Source organism: Mastigoproctus giganteus, chromosome 1, assembly GCF_048544385.1.
Source record: "Mastigoproctus giganteus isolate SK-2022 chromosome 1, ASM4854438v1, whole genome shotgun sequence".
NCBI classification, from domain to species: Eukaryota; Metazoa; Arthropoda; class Arachnida; order Uropygi; family Thelyphonidae; genus Mastigoproctus; species Mastigoproctus giganteus.
Genome location: NC_143575.1, coordinates 252,781,267 through 252,803,535, shown reverse-complemented (window position 1 = coordinate 252,803,535; position 22,269 = coordinate 252,781,267). Strand labels below are relative to the sequence as shown.

The following is a 22,269-nucleotide window of genomic DNA, read 5'->3' as shown; positions in this document are numbered from 1 at the left end:
ACCATTTTTAATTGCTGATAATTACTTTTTGCAAAATTTGAATTGAGAAAATGTTTTATTGTATTATGAGAAAGATATTGCACCTTATTGTTGCAGAATTTTATGTCAGATAGCATTTTTTCACAATTCTATTAATGATATTTAAAAAAAAAAAAATACTTTTTGTGTTGCTTATTAATTTTTAACTTATTTTGAAAAGTAGGAAAATGTTCTCACTATACAGAAGTAAGCATTCTCATAAATGAGGCCCGTTATAATGTAACAAGCCCACGTTATTTTATTAAATGTGGCAGTGGTGTCCAGCCTTTTCCCATACAGGGGCCATATTCAAAGTTAGATTTGTTTCACAGGCCGCACTGACTGATTTCAGAAAAATTAGTGCATTACATTTTCCATATCTTGTTACATGTAAAAGGATGTTTGTTTGCACATTTTTAATTTTCAGGCTATATATAAAAAATGCAAATTCCCATCACTTTTATGTGCAACAAATCTATGTCAATGATTTATTTTTTTAGATTTTATTAAAATTATAAAAATATGACTTATTTTTTTAAAAAAAAACCTTACTTTTGCTTTTAAATGTTAACTTAAGAAAATTTACAACCTGAAAAGGATCAATCAATGCTTTTCAGTATTAAGGTGAATGAATAAAAAATAACAATACACCTAAAATTGAAAATATTCAAAAATTTTATTAAGTACAATACACAATTACATTTACTGAACAAAACATTTAATGAGAAAAAAAATTTTTGATAATTAATAAAATTTAGAATGCCGTTTTAGTTCACTTTCCATGTGGGCCATAGGTTGGACACCACTGAAATGTAAAAAAATTCCAAATGGTTCTAACACTTAGTGACTATAATTGGTATTGCCTTACAACATACAAAGTGATTGTTGACTAGGATTAGATCTGCTTCCTAAAAATTGCCAGTGGATTATCAGTTTATTACAGATTGTTGTGAACATCTTCAGATGTGTGCTTCAGAAATATTCATGATCTCAGGCCTTTAGCTCAACAAACTAATTCTTTTAAGAACCACAAATACAGTAACCCCCCGCTATTTGCGGTATCTGTATTCGCGGTCGCTGATTTAATATAAAATGAAGCCTAAAAAAATGTGAATTTTAAAGCGCCGTGAACATTTTCCACCATAAAAAAACATGGTCATGGCTAAAATTATCTTTCCCGGTCAAAACAGCGCTCGGTGGGTGGGGGGAGAGGGGTGCCAAAATCGCGAGCGTGGATGTTTCTCGCTAATCCTTGTTCAGTATGTGTTATGCGCTTGTCATGGAAGGTTTCGTGTTTGCTTTTAATTTATATGTTTATAAATTGAATAAATTTATCAATTTATAAATTGATATGCTTGCAAAAGTGTTAAATCTACCATTTGCAGTGTAAAACAGACTTTTTCGAGTGTGTTAACGGAAGAAAGTGACTTTATTGTGGACAAGTTCTTTCTAATCCATAAAAAATATGGCTACGAATAACAAGGGAAGTGTTAAAAGATCAAAGAAGGCGATGACATTAGCGAATAAAATTGAGTTATTAGACAAAATTTCTAATGGTGAAAGTGTCTCCTCAGTAGCAAAACATTATAAAATCACTGAGTCAATGGTACGATCAATCCAAAAATCGGAAGGAAAAATCCGCCGTAGTGTCCGTGAAAACGCGCTAATTGCTTCAAAAATTTGCTCTGTAACTCGTGAAGTTAAATTAGAAAATATGGAAAAGGCTTTAAATCTGTGGATAGAAGACTGAACTCAAAATATAATTCCGTTAAGTTCACTCATCATTCGTGAAAAGGCAAAACTCCTTTATCAACACTTTAGCGAAACTGGTGATAGCACTGGTGGGATAAGTTTTTTTGCTAGCAAAGACGCTGGTTTGAAAGATTTGTTTGAAATTTCTAATAAATATTACATTTAATATTAAATTGTTTTTTATTTTCATTTCGATGCCATATGCTTGCATATGGCATCGAAATGAAAATAAACATTACTATGTACTGTCTATGTACATAGTCATATTATGAAGGTACATATAATACATACATAGACCAAATTTTAGACTAGTTTTTCTTATATATTTCATACTTTGGAACGGAACCCCTTTATTACTATGGGAGCCATAACTCAGTATTCGCGTTTTCCGTATTCGCGGAATTTCTCAGGAACGTAACCCCCGCTAATAGCGTGGGTTTACTGTATTACATTGAGTGATAACTTTCATGTAAAAAAGATTTAACTATGATCTCTTCCATTATGAAAATAACCAACAGCGTTGGGGGACTAAATTCATCTCATTAGCCGAGAAGAAATAAAGACAATCTTTTTAAAATCTGACACCCTCAAGGATTTGGAAATGGCAGATTTAAAATTTTCTGGACTTGAGAGAGAAAGAGAGAGAGAAATCATCATCATCAGCCATTTTCAATCCACTGCAGGATGAAGGCCTCTCCAGCAACTTTCCAGTTCCTTCTGTTTTGAGCACTGGCCATCCATTTACTACTCAAAAACTCATGAATTTCATCTATCCATCTCCGCCTTTGTCTTCCAGGTTTTCTTCTAGCTCCTCTTGGGTACCATTCTGTTATTTTCTTAGTCCATCTGTCATCATGTCTTCGAGCTATGTGTCCTGCCCAAGACCATTTTAGTTCTTTAGTTTTGATAAGAATGTCCTTTACTTGAGTTTGCTGCCTAATCCATGTGTTTCTCTTCTTATCTAACAGTCTGATTCCCAATATAATTCGTTCCATTCTTCGCTGTGTAGTTCTTAGCTTCTCTTCCATTCTTTTGGTGAGTGCCCAAGTTTCACTTCCATAAGTCATGGTGGGGAGTATACATTGATTCATTATTTTACGTTTCAGACAAACTGGGATATTGCTCTTCAGTATGTGACTATATTTCCTGAATGCTATCCATCCAAAATTTATTCTTCTCTTGACTTCCAGCCATTTATCATTATTACAGCTAATAACTTGTCCCAGATAAGTATATGACTCCACCTTTTCAATTACTGCTCCTTCAATCGTTATTTCCCTTTCCGTGGCATACTTGTTCATCATTACTTTTGTTTTAGACATATTCATCTTTAGTCCAAAATCCTTACTAACTGTGCATAACTGATTAAGATTTTCCTCTAATTCTTTGGGATCGTGGCTTATGACCACAATGTCATCTGCAAATCGTAAATGGTTTAGGTACTCTCCATTCACATTGACTCCTTTCTGCGACCAGTCTAATCTTCTGAAAGCTTCCTCAAGGGCAGCAGTAAACAGCTTCAGAGATATTGTGTCTCCTTGTCGAACTCCTTTCTCGATTTTAAATTTGCTACTGTCTTTGTCTAGTCTAATAAAGGATGTAGCACTCTCATATATTTTCTTCAAAATCATAATATATGGAGTATCTATGCCTTGTCTTTCCAGTGCCCGAAACATTGCCTTATGCTGTATGGAGTCAAATGCCTTTTCATAATCCACAAATGCCAGGCATAATGGTGTTTTATATTCATTTGCTTTCTCCATTAGCTGTGATATTACGTGAAGGTGATCCATAGTTGAGAATCCTGTCCTAAAGCCAGCTTGCTCTTTCGGTTGATTCTCATCAAGTATTCTTTCTAATCTGTTAGTAATGACCCTTGTGAACAACTTGTAGGTATGGGATAACAAGCTAATTGGTCTATAATTTCCAATTTCTGATTTATCTCCTTTCTTATGCAGCAAAACTATGATTGCATTATTCCACTGCTTAGGCATCACACCTTTTCTAATGCACTTTGTGAAGAGCCTTGCCAGTTTTTGTGTTATGTCTCTCTTCCTCCCAATTTTAACAACTCTACAGTAACTTCATCTTCCCCCGGGGCTTTCCGATTCTTCATTTTCTTCAATGCATGTTCTACTTCATCAGGAAGAATATCGGGTATGTCGTATGTGTTGCTACTTTGCAATCCATCTTCCCCACTGCTGGTATCATTCCCTCGCTCCTTGTATAATTCTCTTAGATACTGTAGATACTGTAGTTGAACTGTTTAGGAAAGATACTGTAGGAAAGATACAGAGAGATACTGTAGTTGAACTGTTTAGGAAAAGCACATTGCAGCAAATATTAAGCACTAAAAAAGCTTATCTGTAAACATTTATAATGACTAAAAAGTAGTGTTAGTGGTTACAAACATAAAAGTTCATATTGTTAAATGTAAATAAAATAAAAAAAAAAACCAATAAAGTCACAGTAAATGTTTTTTTGTGTATCATATTGTCAGTTTTATATGCAGTAGTATCAGAGAGAATATCAGTGAATGTACTTCACATAAAATATTTTCAAATTGGAGGATAAAAATTACTGTTTTTCTTAAGAAATAATAACATATATATAATCTATAAACTAACATATACAAATTTCGAGAGCACTAGAATAGTTGCTACAGATTTTAAAAATGCTTATGTATGCTATCTTGAAATTTAAAAAGAAAAGAGAAGACTGTCTAGGAAGCAAGCAACTCATGAAGCATTTCTGAAGAAGATGAAGACTCCTTGCACTTCTAACAAACCAAGTGCTCGACCATCAATGAGTGTGCATTTAGTCAATGATGATGAAGAATAAACATTCTTTAACATTTGCGTGATATAAATAATTTCTTTATTATTATAATTTGCTTGATTTTAAAAGCTATGTTTTCATTTCTTTTGATAAATAAGTCATTGTTTATGCATAAACCATTGTTTTGTTGTCCTTTATTTAACGATACTATGGTGAAATCTCATTGTTGTGAATGTAACCCCTGTTTTGAACATTGTCTATGGGAAATAAATTCCCATGTCAAGAGGAACGAATTAACTTGTAAAATTGGGAACTACCTGTAATTGATTTATGTTAATTCTGTTTATTATGATTTAATTCTCAGTGTTAATTTTCATTTGTTTTAAACCTGCCGGCTGGCTGAGTCAACATACTTGTTTACATTTTGTTTGTTTATTTAATGTGTAGAGGGTGGTGTGGCTGTGGCATACCCTACAATTTTGAGTTTAGTTTGTCAATTTTATCGGAATCAAATGAATGAGGAAATGGATGCGATTGTTTTGTTGGAAACAAAGAAGAAAGGAAAGGGTGACGAAATGATCGGAGAGTACATCCATCTGTGGAGTGGTATTGATAGACATAGGAGAGCCAAGGCAGGAGTTTTCATACTCATACATAAAAGAATCAGAAAATTTATGACAAAACAGGATCTTTTTGATACACTAATTTTAACTGTGGAATTCAAGATATTTGGAAGAGGAATCACGATTGTTGGAGTTTACATGCCTGCCAATGACATCCCTACAGAGTGTAAAGAAGGGTTTTGGAAAGAACTGAGAGAAGTAATGGAATACATACCAAGCACTAGAGAAATCTTTCTGATGGGAGACCTGAACTCAAGAGTCGGAGAGGCCGAAGATAGTAAAAGTTGTAGGAAGATTTGGAGAAAATGTAAAGAACGACAATGGAGAGAGGTTGATTGAATTGTGTGAACAGCTCAAACTGAAGATTGGTAATGCTTTTTCCAACACCGAGAGATACATAAGTATACATGGATACAAGAAACAGGGAAACTGAAATCGATGATAGACTTCGTAATTTTTAAGCAGCGAAGTACAATCCAGGTTAAAGATGTTAGATTCCAAAGAGGAGCAAACTGCAAGTCGGATCACTTTTTGGTGAAGGCCACATTGGCGTTCCCATGGATTTACCAGAAAGGAAAGAAATGATATGTTTAATGTTGAATCCCTAAAGGAGGAATAGAGTATTGCAGGTTCTCTACAGAAGAAGACTAAACCATGAATTAGGACAGCTACGGAAAGAATACCAGTGACATTTATGAGCACTTAAAAACAACAGTAATGAAGATCACAGAATGGATAAAAAGACACCAAGTACCTGGATGAATTCAGAGTTAAAAGAATTGATAAAGGAAAAAAAGATGAATACCTCAGATGGCTTAGCTCTAAAAGCAATGAACATAGGAGCATCTATAGGGAGAAAAATAAAGAAGTGAGGACTAAAAGTGATAAAGCAAAAAATGAGGCAAAGGAGAGAACCTGCGTGAAAGCAAACAGCAAGATAGAATGTGAGAGATCTGCTGCAGCATGGAAGGTACTAAATAGCTTGTGACAGTCACATAAACAAAAGGCTAATCTGGGTGTAATAAAATTAGAAGAATGGTATAGATATTATGGAGAACTACTGAGTGAAAACAGAGAGGAATTTAGAGATAACTAAGTTGAAACTTCCTGGACAGAAGTAAGGATTAGCTTTGAGGAGGGGGGAAATAGAAGGAAAAAATGGAAAGGCATCTGGAACTGGAGGAATGAACATGGAGCTGCTAAAATATGGAGGAGGAAAAATCATCTCACTGCTCACAAGACATATTTCTTGGTGATTTCCTTCTACTTCTCTCTCTCTCTCTCTGTCCTAGGGTAAATCTTTTTTTTGGCTGGTACAGCATAAGCCTCAGGCTTCCTTGCACCATATGGCTAATAATAATATTTAACAAAATATGTAAAGAAGAAGAAATACCATCAGAGATGACGCTGGGATACGTCACTTCTGTGTTTAAGAAAGGGGATAGAAGAAATTGCTCAAACTACAGAGGAATCTGTGTTTTAAACCCAATTGCAAAGCTTTTTAATGGGATACTGAAAACTAAACTAAACTAGAGAAAGAAATAAGGATTTCGGACGAGCAGTGTGAATTTACAGCTAGACTGTCCTGTATTGACCATTTATTCATGGTCAAGCAGATTCTGTAAAAATGCCAAGCTACTGGACAGGATATAGGATTAATGTTTATTGACTTGGAAAAAGCTTATGACAGTGTCCCAAGGAAGATGTAGTGGAGTGCCATAGAAAAAATATCAATACAGCAACCACTGATCAATATAATTAGAAAAATATACAAAAATAACACTTGTGGCATTAAAATTGGGTCAGGAATATCAAGGAAAATCAAAACATCAGAAGGCAAATGGAGCAGAGATAAAGAATGTGAAGCATTTTAAATATCTGGGAGCTATTGGTGCAGATGGATGGTTCATCTGAAGGTGAGGTTACAAGGAGAATTAATGAGGAAAGAAAGGTCTTGGGAATGTTGAATCCATATGGAACAATAACATTCTCCCAAATACCAAACGATTACTATATAATGCAATTTTTCAGAGTATCTTCATCAACCGGTGAAATACCACCACTTTGCTTATTGGAGGCTTGAAGTGGTGAAACCCATGTTCAGTCTCTAGAGCAAAGTTTCCAGCATCCCCCTCCCCCCATACTTCTCCTTCAACCCATGCACAGTACTAAGTACTATAGGTTTTGATACCTTTCGTGTTTGGGGTTTTCATAAAAAAAAAAAAAAATATGGATCTAAGATTTGGACTATAAAGGAAAGGCAAAGGAAGAAATTGCTAGCTGTCGAGATGGATTTTTGTAGAAGATGAGCCCGAAGACCTAAACTAGAAAGAACAAAAAAGATTAGAATGGTATGGACATGTTATGAGAATGGGGGACGAGAGAGATTACCTTAAAAAAAAAAAAAAAAAAAAAGAATGGAATGTACACCTCCCCTTTAGAAGGAAAAGGAGAGAAAGACCTAGAAGCACATGGATGGAGGGACTGAGAGCAGCTATGGAAAAGAGGAAATTGAAGAATGGAGACTGGGAGGACAGAAAAGAGTAGAGGGAAAAAATTAAATTATCCTAGATCTAAACTTATATATATATATATATATATATAACTGTTAATACAACGGAGAAATCCAAGAAGGTTGTTAGTTTCTTTCTGTGTTCAGATCTTATTGGGACATCCATTGAAATTTGGCTGGATAGTAGTCAGGGGCTGAAATATGAGCTTCAGTACCTGCTAGGGCTTACAATACTGGTATTCCAAAGACAAACATTTTTCTCCGTAAATTTTGATGAGTTAGGTGCAATAAAGTGTGAAAAAAAAAACAAGTACTGTAATTACTTGAATTCATATTTATTTAAAACTTTTATTACAATAATAAATATTCTGAAAAAAATTATTAAAAACAGTCAATCTAAAAACAAAAAAAATCGCATGTGTACCCTATACACACGAATGGTGTTGTACGGGTAAAACATCTTTGACGACACCACTAAATTTTGAACAGCTAGAACTGAAATCATGAACAATGCAATTTATGCTCACACCCGCTACTTACTCTACCGAATCAATGTTAGTGATAAATAGGATACACACGCCTGCTGCTTACTCTACTGATTCAACGTTTGGAAGGGATTAGGCCAGTAGCCTAATTACCCATTTGGTTGTAGCCATTTGTTGAATAGTATGATTGCAACAATACAAGTATTTGTATTGTTACAATCATACTATCATGTTACTTTGTCATGCTTTGTTGCAAATTACACATGCAGCACTACAAGGAACAACAGTATCCACGCATAATACGCTATCAAGTCTGACTTTGCTCAGGATCTCAACGAGCACAAGTGCGAGATGGTAACTCTGCACATTCCATTTCGCAGCAAGGAAACAGAGATCTGTCAGAGATGAAATATGTCAAGATCTACGACGACAATGAAGAGCTCATACTAGATCGTAAATTGCATGAATCGAACTTGGACATTCGCAAAACGATTGAAATATCTAAGATAACATATCAAGACAATGTCAGGTGACCCTGCCAAAACATGCAGTAATGACTTGCATAGCCTTGTAAAGCAACTGCGAGAAGAAAAACCCTTTCAAAACTAAAAATCACCCAAACAGCGAGATGAATGAGGATCTAAAGCTTGCCATGCTCAAATCAATTGCAAAGAAAGGCGAAAACTTGATGACCAACAAGGACTTCTGCAACTTAATGAGAATGGTCAATGATAAACAGTTACTTGAAACAAAAGATTCTACTCATACATGTAATTTGGAGTCTGTTATCTCTCAATTGCGAACTGATTAAAATATTCTTGACCGACCCAGCTGGTTGCAGAAAAACGTTTTCGCCTCAAACTTTACAACCGCTTCAATAATACAGACTGGTACTGTAACATCTACATTACATGCGCTTCAACTGGTAAAGCTGAAGCGCATGTAATGTAATGATCTTGGATGTGCTCAGAGTTGGCATGAACTAGCTCACTGCTAGTTCATGATCAAAGATCACTGCCCTCAAGATATCCATTTCTCTGGTTACCAAAAGGTTTCTGCCATGGGTAGCAATGGTTAGCCCAAAGCCACCTAAGTTGTATGCCCCAAATCATAAACGTTTTTCCACAACCAGCTGGTTTATGCCAGTTCTGAGAACATTCAAAATCACCTCCCATGATCCTTTGCACGATTGCCTTTCCCCCAACTCAGTTTTTCTTTGTTTTGAAACGGAAATGACGTCATTTCTGCATTGCAAAATCGTGACAAATTGATTTTACTACCGTCCAAAATTTAGTAGGTGCTGCCAAATATGTTTACACATCAAAAATACATTTTGATACTACAAAGTTTTGTTATGTTTAAGCATCCATACTATCAGTCCGAATAAAGTGAGCTCTTAAGAAACAAGCAATCAGTAGAGTTATCATTTAAACTGGGTCTAATTTTGATACATATGTCATTAGCGGCAGAAAACACCCTTTCGGGTTCTATGCTGGATGATGTACTGAAATAGTTGTAGACAATCTCAGTCCATATTTTCTAGGCTTTGACCTTTTTTAGCAGGAATAGTTAAAAGTATTTCATTAATTACTGACTCCAGTTTGTTTTAAAATTTCATTAGAGTCGAGCAATTTCTTATATTGGAAAGAATTTGCGAAACACTGATGTTCTGTTCCATCAGTGTTTCACCATCATATGCCATCAACCCCAGGAGCCTTACTGGCTCCTGGGGTTGATGGCATATACCCTCTAATTTTAAGGGAGGCGGCAAGTGGGTATTGAACTATTAGTGTATTGTTGGACTTCCAAGGTTGAATTCTGTTCGTCATTTTCTGAAAGAGAAATACGTTTTATTAAGCAAAGTATAATTTTCACTGTAGTATCTTTACTGAGTCTGGGAGAGAGCAAAAAGTGCTGTTAAGGAATTCTTCATATATATAAATGTAAAGAAGAGAAGGACAAATTAGATCAGTCCTATGTAGTTGCATGGGGTAGTATTAGATACTACAACTTACATTGCAGATGAACTCAACAGTTACTTCGCATCCATATTTACAGAAGAAAAAGCCTTTATGTCAATGATCACATATGGGAATGAAGTGGAAAAATATGTAATTAATGATATTGAAATTTCACATGATTATTTAATGAAAAACCTTTCATGCCTACAGGCGAGTAAGGCTCCTGGGGTTGATGACATATACCCTATAATCTTAAGGGAGGTGGCAAGTGGGTATTGAACCATTAAGACTAATAATGAGAGCATCCTTGGGCTCAGAGAGATTCCATTGGATTGGAAAGCTGCGAATGTATTGCCAATACATAAAGGTGGCTCTAAGAGTGAAGTGGAAAATTACCGACCAGCCAATCTAACTTCAGTAGTATGGAAAATCATGGAGTCTATGATCAAGGGTGGAATTCGGGGTCATTTAGATAGAAATGGAATTTTGAAGGATACACAGCATGGTTTTGTAAAGGGAAAAATCATGTTTAACTAATCTGGTTAGCTATTTTGGAAGGTTAATCACTCGTGAGCTAGAGTTAGGGAATAATTTCAACCTTGTGTATTTAGATTTCAGCAAAGCATTTGACTCAGTCCCACATGAGCGGTTACTTTATAAACTGGAAGACGTTGGAATCACAGGAAAAATCCTTAGATGGATGGCATCAGGCAGAGGGTTGAGATAAATGGTTATTCCTCAGATTGGGAATTCCCCAAGGACCCCACTTATATTAACCCAATCTGAGGAATATGGTCCCATCAGTATTGGGACGGCATCTCCGTAGCCAGGTGGGAAGGAGCAGCAGTGCGTAGCACACGCTTCTTGATTAGACCGGGGCTCGAGCCCGTCACCACCAAATACAGAGGATGCGGAAAGGTCAGGGAATGACCACCGCCTATTCCCGGAGCAATATGGCCTTAGTTGCTAATGCTCCTAAAAACCAAATAACAACAACAACAGTATTGGGACCAGTGTTGTTTTTGATTTTCTTAAATGACATCGATGAAGGGATAGAGGCGGTGATGCTAAATATGCAGATGATATAAAGATTGGTAGAGTAGTTAATGATCATCGCCAAGCAGAGCTTCTTCAGAGTGACCTAGATAGACTTCAGGAATGGTCAGAAAAGTGGCAGCTATGATTTGATTCAGCAAAATACGAGGTCTTACACCTAGGGAAGAGCAACCCCAAAATATCTTTTACATTTGGTGGAGTTGAATTAAAGTGAGTAGTGGAAGAAAGGGACTTGGGAGTTTACGATACAGAAAGACATGTAGTTCTCAGAGCATTGTGGGCAGGTTGCAAGGAAGGTACATGGTGTCTTATCGATGATTTACGAACGTTTGCTAGTAGAGATAAGGACGTCATAATCTCATCATGTAAGGCTATTGTTACACCACACTTGGAATAATGTGTTCAAGTATGGAGACTGCCATCAAGCTTCTTGAAAGGGTCCAAAGAACTGGTAACTCGCCTGATGAGATTGGAAAAGGGACGACCATATGAGAAAAGACTTCGAATATGTGGGTTTCACACTTGGAAACTGGGCACCTTAGAGGAGACTTGATTGAGGTATTAAGTCTCTGATTGGAAAAATTAAAAGTGAATGAGCACGAAATTTTCAGTTATAAATGATTCTAGAACTAGGAGCCATAAATTAAGTTATTAGGGTGGGGGGAGAAGAAGTTTAGACTGGATTGCATGAGGTTTTATTTTAACCAGCGAGTTATAAATTACTCGAATAAGTTACCTATGTCGGTGGTTGAGGCTGACAATTTGGGGAAATTCAAAGGTCAGCTGGATGACCTTTGAAATGCATAGGTTGTCTGTTTGATTTTCTTTCTTTTTTTTATTAATTATTTATTTTATAAATAATCACAAAAATAAGTGCTTGAATCTAAATCAATTAAAGCTTTCTGCACACAATATCTCTCAACTCATAAAGCTTTCAAGCATGGATGATAACCTGTTCCAATGAGCTTTGGAATCTAATTGCATGACAATTTATTTGCCAAATTCTGTTGCAGTTTACTTTTGTGTAAATAATTATCATTTTTGGTTGGTGGTTATAAAATCACCTTTATAACCACAAACCAAATGCTTTATATGATTAAATCATAACCAATATTTTTTTAAATCAGTACTGAGAAACTGTTATTTTTGTATCAATACCAGTATTTAAATACTGTAAAAAAAAATTACCAGGATCTCTGTTTTGTAAGCCCTAGTACCTGCACATTTTGAAAACCTTGCTTTAAATTACAAAAGTTTAAAAATAAATTAATGAATTATAATCATAATACAAACATGTTCTTCCATCCCTCCCTCCCTGGTTTAATTCTTTTCGTTGTTTTTTTCCAGTTTACAGAATTATGATACAATCAATATTCTCAGTTCAAATTTCAAAAAAAAATTTCATACTGTAACTCTTACATAACACTCAAAAACATGAGAACATGATAGAGCTTTGTCACTGTAAGCTTCTTCTAACGATTTTTGTTAGTATGGCACTTTTACCCAGTGTTAAGCAAAAGCAGATGTCCACTCGTGCTTTTCTATCTCGGCACAGTATTAAACTAATACTGACTAAAACAAGCTGGCATGAAGACTTCAATAGGAAAGTGTGCTGAGCATTCCTTGAGGAATGAACAAGAATTATGTTGAGGTAGGGAACTGAATCAACTTCACATAAAAGGTTGGTTCTAGAACTTTTGGGTCATACTTTGTAATATTACTTGTATTTCATGCAATGTCCATTTCACTTGCAACATTACTGCATAATAGTGTGCATAGTAATGGGAATACATTGGTCACATTACAGAATCGCAAAATTCAAGGCCTTAGGAATTCCTCTTATATGAGACATCTGGAGGATTCTTGAATCTCTTCAATCAAGGCTGCAATTAGCTGATGTCAGGCAGGGGAAGCAGCCCCCCTCCCCCCCAAGGATTTTTTTTTTTTTTTTTGTCAGTGAACAAGAGTATTATGAAAACTGTATACCACAAAATTCTAAAGAACATTGTAGAATTTCATATCAGACTGAGTATACAGCAGGATGTCATATATCTGAGGTGAATGGAACTGAGACTAGCTTAAATAATGGAAACCTTGGATAATAAAAATCAACTTGTTTCATAGGTTTGAGATTTGTTTATTGTATATCTTGTATGTGTACAATATTTATTATTTTGAAGACTAAATGCACAAGGCATAATGTGTTATGGGTTGAAATTAACTATATAATATTGGTGTAAATATACCATAGTTTACCCATAAATTTAACTGAGTAGTGTAAACATTGTTTGATTTTATCTCATATTCTGTCTACCTTCACAACAAGATACCAGGTATTGCACTATTTTGAATAAATAACGCTTCTAGTAGAGGAGACTACTGTTATTTATCCTCGGTGGGCTGGCAGGTACCCTGATAATGCAAACATGCCATTGCGGTTGTGAAGTTAATTCCACAATGAGAGATGCAAAATTCGATAATATTTTGAAGACCAAATGCACAAGGCATAATGTGTTATGGGTTGAAATTAACTATATAATATTGGTGCAAATACACTATAGTTTACCCATAGTGTATTTGCACTATGGGTAAACTATAGTGTATTTGCACCCATAAATATTATATAATATTGGTGTAAATACACCATAGTTTACCCATAGTGGGAATAAATACTAGTAGTCTCCTCTACTAGAGAAGCATTATTCATTCAAAGTAGTGCAATACCTGGTACCTCATGAAGATAGCCACAATATGAGATGAAATCAAACAATGCCTTTACACTATTCGGGTAGTTAAATTTGTGGGTAAAACTGTGGTGTATTTACACCGATATTATATAGTTGATTTTAACCCATAATGCATTATGCCTTGTGCATTTAGTCTTCAAAATATTATCTTCACCATTTGGCATCTCATATTGTGGAATTAACTTCACAACTGCAATGCCATGTTTCCATTATCGGAGTACCTACCTGCCTCCCGATGAATGAGCCAACAAGCTCCAAAACGGTGCCATCTGGGTGGTGGGAGTGCCTACTGAGAATAAATAAGTCTCCTCTACTGGAGAAGCGTTATTTATTCAAAGTAGTGTAATACCTGGTATCTCATGATGTTAGCCACCATATGAGATAAAATCAGATGCCTTTACACTACTCAGGTAGTTAATATTTATTATTTACATAACCACAATTTTAAAAAAGTTTTTATTAAATAAAATTTAGTACAAATACAGCTGTGTGTATAAAATATACAGTATATAGCTGTCACTAAATTAATAAAGTTGTACTTTTATTATTTTACAGCATTTAATAAAACCATTTAAAAACAGTTTTAAATGCACCAGTTGGTAAGTTTTTTTTTTTTTTTTTTTTTTTTTTGAAATTAAGGGAAAAGAACCTGGTTGTTCGACATCCCGGAAAAAAGTTTTGAAAAACTTAAGATGGTCATTTCATAGTAGTAGTTACAATTTTTGATGGAAAGCATATTAATCTTGCTTTGTTGCCAAGACTACTGTTAATATTTATTAGTTCAAGTTCTAGTTAAGTGACATGGCTCATTGACAGGGTTGGGACTTGACCAGACAGTGATCACTTCCAGGGCCAACCACATTAGTTTTGTGGTATATTAGTGTTCTTTTTTTTCTGCAGTGATCTTGGAGACATAACCATGTGTCTTTAGAGTATTTAAATTAAAATAGGATAGTTATAAACTGGATATAAGAAATTTCTTTTAGTCAAAGGACCAAAAGCTGTTTGAACAAATTATAAATTATCTTGTAGGAGTAGAGATGAAACCGGGTTATTTTTTTAAGGCTAATGCCAAATAAACCTAGCTTATTCGCATTAATTTGACCTTAATAATATTAACATGACAGTCTGTGATAGCTAAAGTTATTTTAACATTATTATAATTATTGTGACATTGTTCAGAGTAAACTTCAGATTTTCAAAGTTTGTAACTGATAAATATATTTATTCTAGCCACCACCACCTGGTGTTGCACCAAATGCAGCTCAGCTTGCCATGATGCAGGGGAATTCTGTGGTTCTAGGCCAGCAGAAGTCCAGCTTTCTGTCTGGGGGCAGTAGTGGAGGCTATACCTTCTGGTAGGATGGAGGAGTAATGGAAAGTGCTTCAGCTATGAACACATCAAGCTGAGAGCTCATTTTTTTCCATTCATGATGAGAAGATGGTTCACTTGTGGAGCCTGAGGCATGCACTTATGCAAAGCCTTTTTTATTTTAAATCTAAGATCTGTCCGGAGACTAGAACCTTGATTTTCTTTTGTCTCATTGACCCCCCCTGTTTTAATTGTGAACAGAACTGGTGATACCTGTAAACATATACTCTGTAGAGGCTTAAAGTATATACTTTGGAACATTTTTATTTACATTGTAAAGGATATGCAGGAAAGGGCTAAACAATAAAATATGTAAAGTGTAGTTAAAAGGTTGTAGTGTTTTAATAATTGTACATAAGCATTAAGAGTTGCACATAATCTTCATTTCGTATACCACAGAAAAATTCGTACAGACCATTTAAACCATGTTGCCCAAAGACAAGAATTTGTTAATTTAATTTATTAATCATATTGAATGGAAGTTTTTAGCATATAATATGTAGTTTGTTGCTCTGTAAAAAATAAAAATTTAAAAAAAAAAAAATCATGGTTTAATTAAGTTTTCGACTACTTTATTAAGTTGTTCTTTTTATCTTAGAGAATATAAGTACTGTAAATAATGATTTTAAAAAACTACAAAACAGTACTGATTTTGAAGTAAAAAATTTTCTGAAAGCTTGTAATTAGCAAATTATACAAGCATTTAAAGTGGAGGTATTTTTACAAAATGCATGTGCCATTAGAAAAACTTTTTTTTATTATTCATTCAGGCTGTAATTGTTAATTGGTTAATAGGCAAAAGTTTTAATTAAAACTTTTAAAATGATATACTGCATAAGGATGTAAAACACTTCAACAAAAATTTGTAAATTGTAATGTAAAAATTAACGCATCTTTTCTGTTAAAACTTGAAAACTTTGAGTGAAACTGCATTTTAGATGGCAAAAAAATAAACATAGAAAGGTGATTAAAGGAATTCAGTACTAAAATCTGATGTATCCTTTTGTATTTTTTATACTATTTAATTTTTCCACTCCATTTAATTGTTTCAAATGAAATAATACAAAATAGTCTCATTTTTGAAAATTCAAGTGCAAATGTAAAAACACTACTGTGTATTCTTAAGCATTCATTATTAAGCCTGCATGAACAAAACAAGTTTTTTTTTTTTTTTTAATAAAAATCTGGATAATTTAATAAAATTGTACTTTATTCTGAAATAAATTATTTTAGAGTGAAAAAAATCTAACTACTCAAATTTGGATCAGCTAATATTACACTGACAATCAGTGGGGCAAGATTTGTTTTGCTGGAATACAAGAAAAACACAATACATGTCAAAACTTGGAACCGTTCTGGATCATTGTTTGGAGGAGACACTCCATTTAACTAAGTGTGGTAGTTTTCTCATCATCAATCAATACAAATCTTTATGCATACAAAAATCATAAATAGCTAATTAGCAGTGTATCAACTACAATTTAATACTACATAGCACTAACATAAATAACAGAACAGCAGTTAGGGCTTGGAAAAAGGTGTGCAAATATTTAAACTTGATTATTTAATAATGTGTAAAAAGAACCATTATTAAATAGTCAAAACTATTGGATCTCGTCATATAAGGGGAAGCTTAAACTTCCAGTTTAAATTATTAATTGCACCCATGTTCCAAGATCCCATTCTGTATAGTTCTGACAGCAGTAATGGAGAGTATATAAATGGGTGATATAAGCAATCATAAGGGAAAATGTGCTAATTCATATAAAAATGTTTGCAATATTCTGCTAAACTTTAAAAATTGTATAACAGGTTCCTTTTTTTTTTTTTTTTTTCTTTCTTTTTTTTGTAATAACAATATGCTGGTCAAATTAAATCATGTTACTACTAAATACAGAGTTATTTCAGTTATAATAGAAATTGCAATAAAGCAAACAAAAAATGTCCTTCCCAAATGCAAGCACACTTTTTTTTTTTTTTTTTTTTTTTTGCTGTGTTAGAAAAGACTTGAAATTGTGTTTGAACAGTTATTGTTGAAATTTCTGATTCAACATTGACTGAATTCTTCCAGTACATGAAAGTTGTTTGTATACAGGCCCACTTCCTTTAAGTAATCCAGAAAAAAAAATAGAAATCTGAGGATTTCTGATGTTCATTTATGAACATACGCTGTGCCTGGGAAAATGAAGTGCTGCTTTTGTTGTAAACAAAACACTATTGGTTAATGACTGAAATCTAACATATAATAGTGGCAAAAAATGCTGGATATCAGGTCATGACATGTGCCCAATGTTTTCCCCAGGACCTATTGAATGGGCCCACTGCCCAGCTAAAATTTAAGCAATTCGAACATACTATGCGATCGAGGTCAATGCGACAGGATCATATAATGTTAAATTATGCAATTAATTTTTGCCCTGTATCACTTAAGTCACATTTATAAATAACAGAAAATTTTATAATATTGCAAAGTATTACACTTCCCCACCTGGCTACTTCATAATGCCACCCAGCTGGCAAAATTTTCTGGGGAAAACACTGGTTTCTATAATCAACTTCCATTAAGTTGTTAATGATAAATTAACACTTGCAGTTTATTAACGGTTGCATGAATTTTGAATTTCCCTGTACTTAAAATCTATTTTCTGCTTTTGGCAATCCCTTGATCAGTACAAGTTCTATTGTAGAATAGTTAATTAAATTCCTGGCTCAACAGGAATTTGATTGTAGTATAGATCTTATCTGAACTGTTAAATATTTTCCACTTTTAATACAACTTAAAAATGGATATCTTTCAAATAGCAAAATCAGAGTATCAAGTCTTGGTCAAGCAGCAGCAAAGTTTATAATTCCAGTAATTTGATTTAAATTGGGGTCAGATAACCAATAAGAAGTTACTTTTAAAACTGTTCTGACCTGTATATTATAATATGCTATTTTGTATAGTGTTGATTCATTTACTAGCAATTTTTATAATATTACTGAAACCATCCCATAAGCTAAATGTGCTTGTGGATATTGTCCTAATAAAATAGGTTCTTGGACAACCTAGAACTCCACATATGTATTAAAAGGGGGGGGGGGGTATATATATATATATGGTTACAAATTACGAAGAAGTATTTTTTATAACAGACATTTGAAGTGCTTTTTTAAATTACCTTTCTTAATTACATAACTTTCTAGAAAGAAGGTATGACGCTTTAATTTAGTGTATTCACATTGATTTTATTAGTATTTTATTCACTCTTTACCTGTTAGCTGCATCATCATCATCAGCCATTTTCAATTCCAATGCAGGATGAAGGCCACTCCAGCAACTTTCCAGTTCCTTCTGTTTTGTGCCATGGCCATCCATTTACTACCCACAAACTCATGAATTTCATCTGTCCATCTCTGCCATTGTCTTCCAGATTTTCTTCTAGCTCCTCTTGAGTACCATTCTGTTATTTTCTTAGTCCATCTTTCATCATGTCTTCAAGCTATGTGTCCTGTCCAAGACCATTTTAGTTCTTTAGTTTTGATAAGAATGTCCTTTACTTGAGTTTGCTGCCTAATCCATGTGTTTCTCTTCTTATCTAACAGTCTGATTCCCAATATAATCCGTTCCATTCTTTGCTGTGGAGTTCTCGGCTTCTCTTCCATTCTTTTGGTGAGTGCCCAAGTTTCACTTCCATAAGTCATGGTGGGGAGTATACATTGGTTCATTATTTTACGTTTCAGACAAACTGGGATATTGCTCTTCAGTATGTGACTATATTTCCTGAATGCTATCTATCCGAAATTTATTCTTCTCTTTGACTTCCAGCCATTTATCATTATTACAGCTAATAACTTGTCCCAGATAAGTATGACTCCACCTTTTCAGTTACTGCTCCTTCAATCATTATGTCCCTTTCTGTCGCATACTTGTTCATCATTACTTTTGTTTTAGCCATATTCTTCTTTAGTCCAAAATCCTTACTAACTCTGCATAACTGATTAAGATTTTCCTCTAATTCTTTGGGATCGTGGCTTATGACCACAATGTCATCTGCAAATCGTAAATGGTTTAGGTACTCTCCGTTCACATTGACTCCTTTCTGCGACCAGTCTAATCTTCTGAAAGCTTCCTCAAGGGCAGCAGTAAACGGCTTCGGAGATATTGTCTCCTTGTCGAACTCCTCGATTTTAAATTTCCTACGGTCTTTGTCTAGTCTAATAAAGTAGATATCATTCTCATATATTTTCTTAAATCATAATATATGGGGTATCTATGTCTTGTCTTTCCAGTGTCCGAAACATTGCTTTATGCTGTATGGAGTCAAATGCCTTTTCATAATCTGCAAATGCAAGACATAATGGTGTTTTATATTCATTTGCTTTCTCCATTAGCTGTGATATTACATGAAGGTGATCCATAGTTGAGAATCCTGTCCTAAAGCCAGCTTGCTCTTTCAGTTGATTCTCATCAACTATTCTTTCTAATCTGCTAGTAATGATCCTTGTGAACATCTTTTAGATGTCGGATAACAAGCTAATTGGTCTATAATTTCCAGTTTCTGATTTATCTCCTTTGTCACGGAGCAAAACTATGATTGCATCATTTCACTCCTTAGGCATCACACCTTTTCTAATGCATTTTGTGAATAGTCTTGCCAGTTTTTGTGTCATGTCTCTTCCTCCCAATTTTAACAACTCTACAGGAACTTCATCTTTCCCCCGGGGCTTTCTGATTCTTCATTTTCTTCAACGCATGTTCTACCTCATCAGGAAGGATATTGGGTATGTCATATGTGTTATTAATTTGCGATCCATCTTCCCCGCTGCTGGCATCATTCCCTCGCTCCTTGTATAATTCTCTATATTAGTCTTCTGCTATTTGAATTATGCCTTCTCTGCTATTTATAAATACACCATTCTTCAGTTTCAGTATCATTTGTCTTTCTGTATTACTGCTCATGGCTGTTGATTTAAGTCCTTTGTTTTCCCTTAATGCTTGTTCTACTTTTCTTATGTCCTCTCCGAATCTCTTTCTAATGTCTTTGCATAACTCAATTTTCCCCTTTTCAATGTTTATCTTGCTCTTCATTTGTCGCCTTCGGTTCATCGTTAGTGTTTCTTGACTAGTTTTTTCTTCTTTGGATTTCTTTTTCCCTATAGGTTTCTTGGGCTTTGTGACTTTCAGAAAGTTGTAATATTCCTCGTCGATATCTTGGTCCTGAGCAGTCTGCAAAAGCTCAAACTTGTTAAGTTCCAGTACATACTGCTTTTTCTCCTCTTCTGTTATCTCAAAGACCTTTGTATTATTTACTCGAAGTCAGTTTTTCCCTTCCCTTTCCTTTCCTACATCTATATCAAGTGTACATCTTACCATTCTGTGATCACTTCCAACATTTACTTTATTCAAGACAGTAACATCATTCACGATATATCTTCTGTTAGTGGGGATGAAGTCGATTTCATTAGTTGTTAATCCATTTGGTCTGTTCCACTTTCTGTTCACCCTTTTCTTGAAAAAAGCGTTCATTACTGACAATCCTTGAGATTCTGCAAATTCCACAAGTCTTTCACCTCTTTCATTTCTTTCACCAATTCCAAAATTTCCTATAATTCCCCTTTCTGCGCTGTTTTGTCTTTTTCCAACCTTAGCATTGAAGTCCCCCATAATAATAGTGTAGTGGGTTTTCTGCTCATCTAGATGACTCAATTTTGGTGTACATTTCTTCATCCTCTTAGAAATCTTCAGTATTAGTCTTGACACCCTTGGCGATGTACTTTTGAATTCCAAAATATTGTTTTTTATATCTTTATGGACCAGAAACCCAACTTCACCTTCGCTCCTTTCACTGTTTCCATTGGTGTACAGCAGATTTCCACTTGATAAACTTATAAGTTATTCATTTCTTCTTCTTTCAGCCAAACCGATGATATTCCAATTCACATTTTCTAATTCCTTTTCCAGCTCTAATATCCTGTCTTCACCGATGAGCGATCTTACGTTGTAACAGGCCAAGCTCAGTTTCTGTGCATGGCAGCCTGGTCATACCCAGAGATTCTTAGCACCCTCTGCTTCCACTCTGATCCTCTCGCTGCTGTAAGAGGGGGAGTAAAAGCTGCTGGGGACTGAGGGCCATTTGTTTCATCGTGCTGTCATATGCTGGAGGGTTTGGTCTTTTCCTCTTCACACTGACCAAGCGTCTTGAAGAGAACTACTCTACACGTTCATTGCCACCTAAGTAACGTAACAGGGCTTACCATCTTACCATCATAGAAAGATATTGGATCCATCAATGTTTTAGACTGAGTGTCTGATAACACACGGAATACCTGTTCGTGTCAGACAAATTAAATATTTGTCTAAAAATTGTGCTCATTGTACTGTGTTGTTCAACACTTCGTTAATAATTTCACTACTATGTAAAGTTGAATGGATGAGCATGCTTATGGAAATTGATGAAATAATGAGCGCTTCAACCTGCATGGAATTTCTTAAAGAATTTAATTTTTATTTAATATTTATTAAAAGTTAATTTTTTATGAATTTTAATAATTATAATTAAAAATTATATTTTTTTATTAAATTTAATTCCTTAAAGAATTATGGATTATTCTTAGACATTTCTTAGTAGTTACTAAGAAATGTCTAAGAATAATCCATTCAATCCATGAAGTAGTTTCTTACTACTTCAGTGGCTGTAACGACAGCAGAACTAGTAAATTATGGCGACTTCATTTACATAGTTGTTAATTTTAATACACATTTCTTGTTAATATTTAGATTTTGTAATTATATGCATTATTAGTATTGGCAATGGCCACATGATGCAAGGAAGCCTATGGCTTATGCTGCAACAGCCAAAAAAAAAAAAAATTTATCATAATAAGAAAATTTTAAAAATAAATGAAAATAATAATAATTAATGAGTAAAGGAGATAGACGACCTATGCATTTCCCTCCTCCCTTAGGTAATCCAGCTGACCTT

The 22,269-nt window shown here is 34.5% G+C and overlaps 1 protein-coding gene across 4 annotated transcripts in view; it reads left to right on the top strand.

Annotated features, from left to right (window-relative positions):
• Positions 1 to 15,633, top strand: part of LOC150091771 (uncharacterized) — a 165,146-nt gene extending 149,513 nt beyond the window's left edge. For all 4 annotated transcript variants that reach the window (XM_090376882.1, XM_090376855.1, XM_090376864.1 and 1 more), the window contains one exon: positions 15,166 to 15,633. In XM_090376882.1, coding sequence (XP_090233008.1) covers positions 15,166 to 15,294 — 129 coding nt within the window. In that variant the 3' untranslated portion in view covers positions 15,295 to 15,633. The remainder of the gene's footprint in view (positions 1 to 15,165) is intronic.
• Positions 15,634 to 22,269: the final 6,636 nt, after the last annotated feature.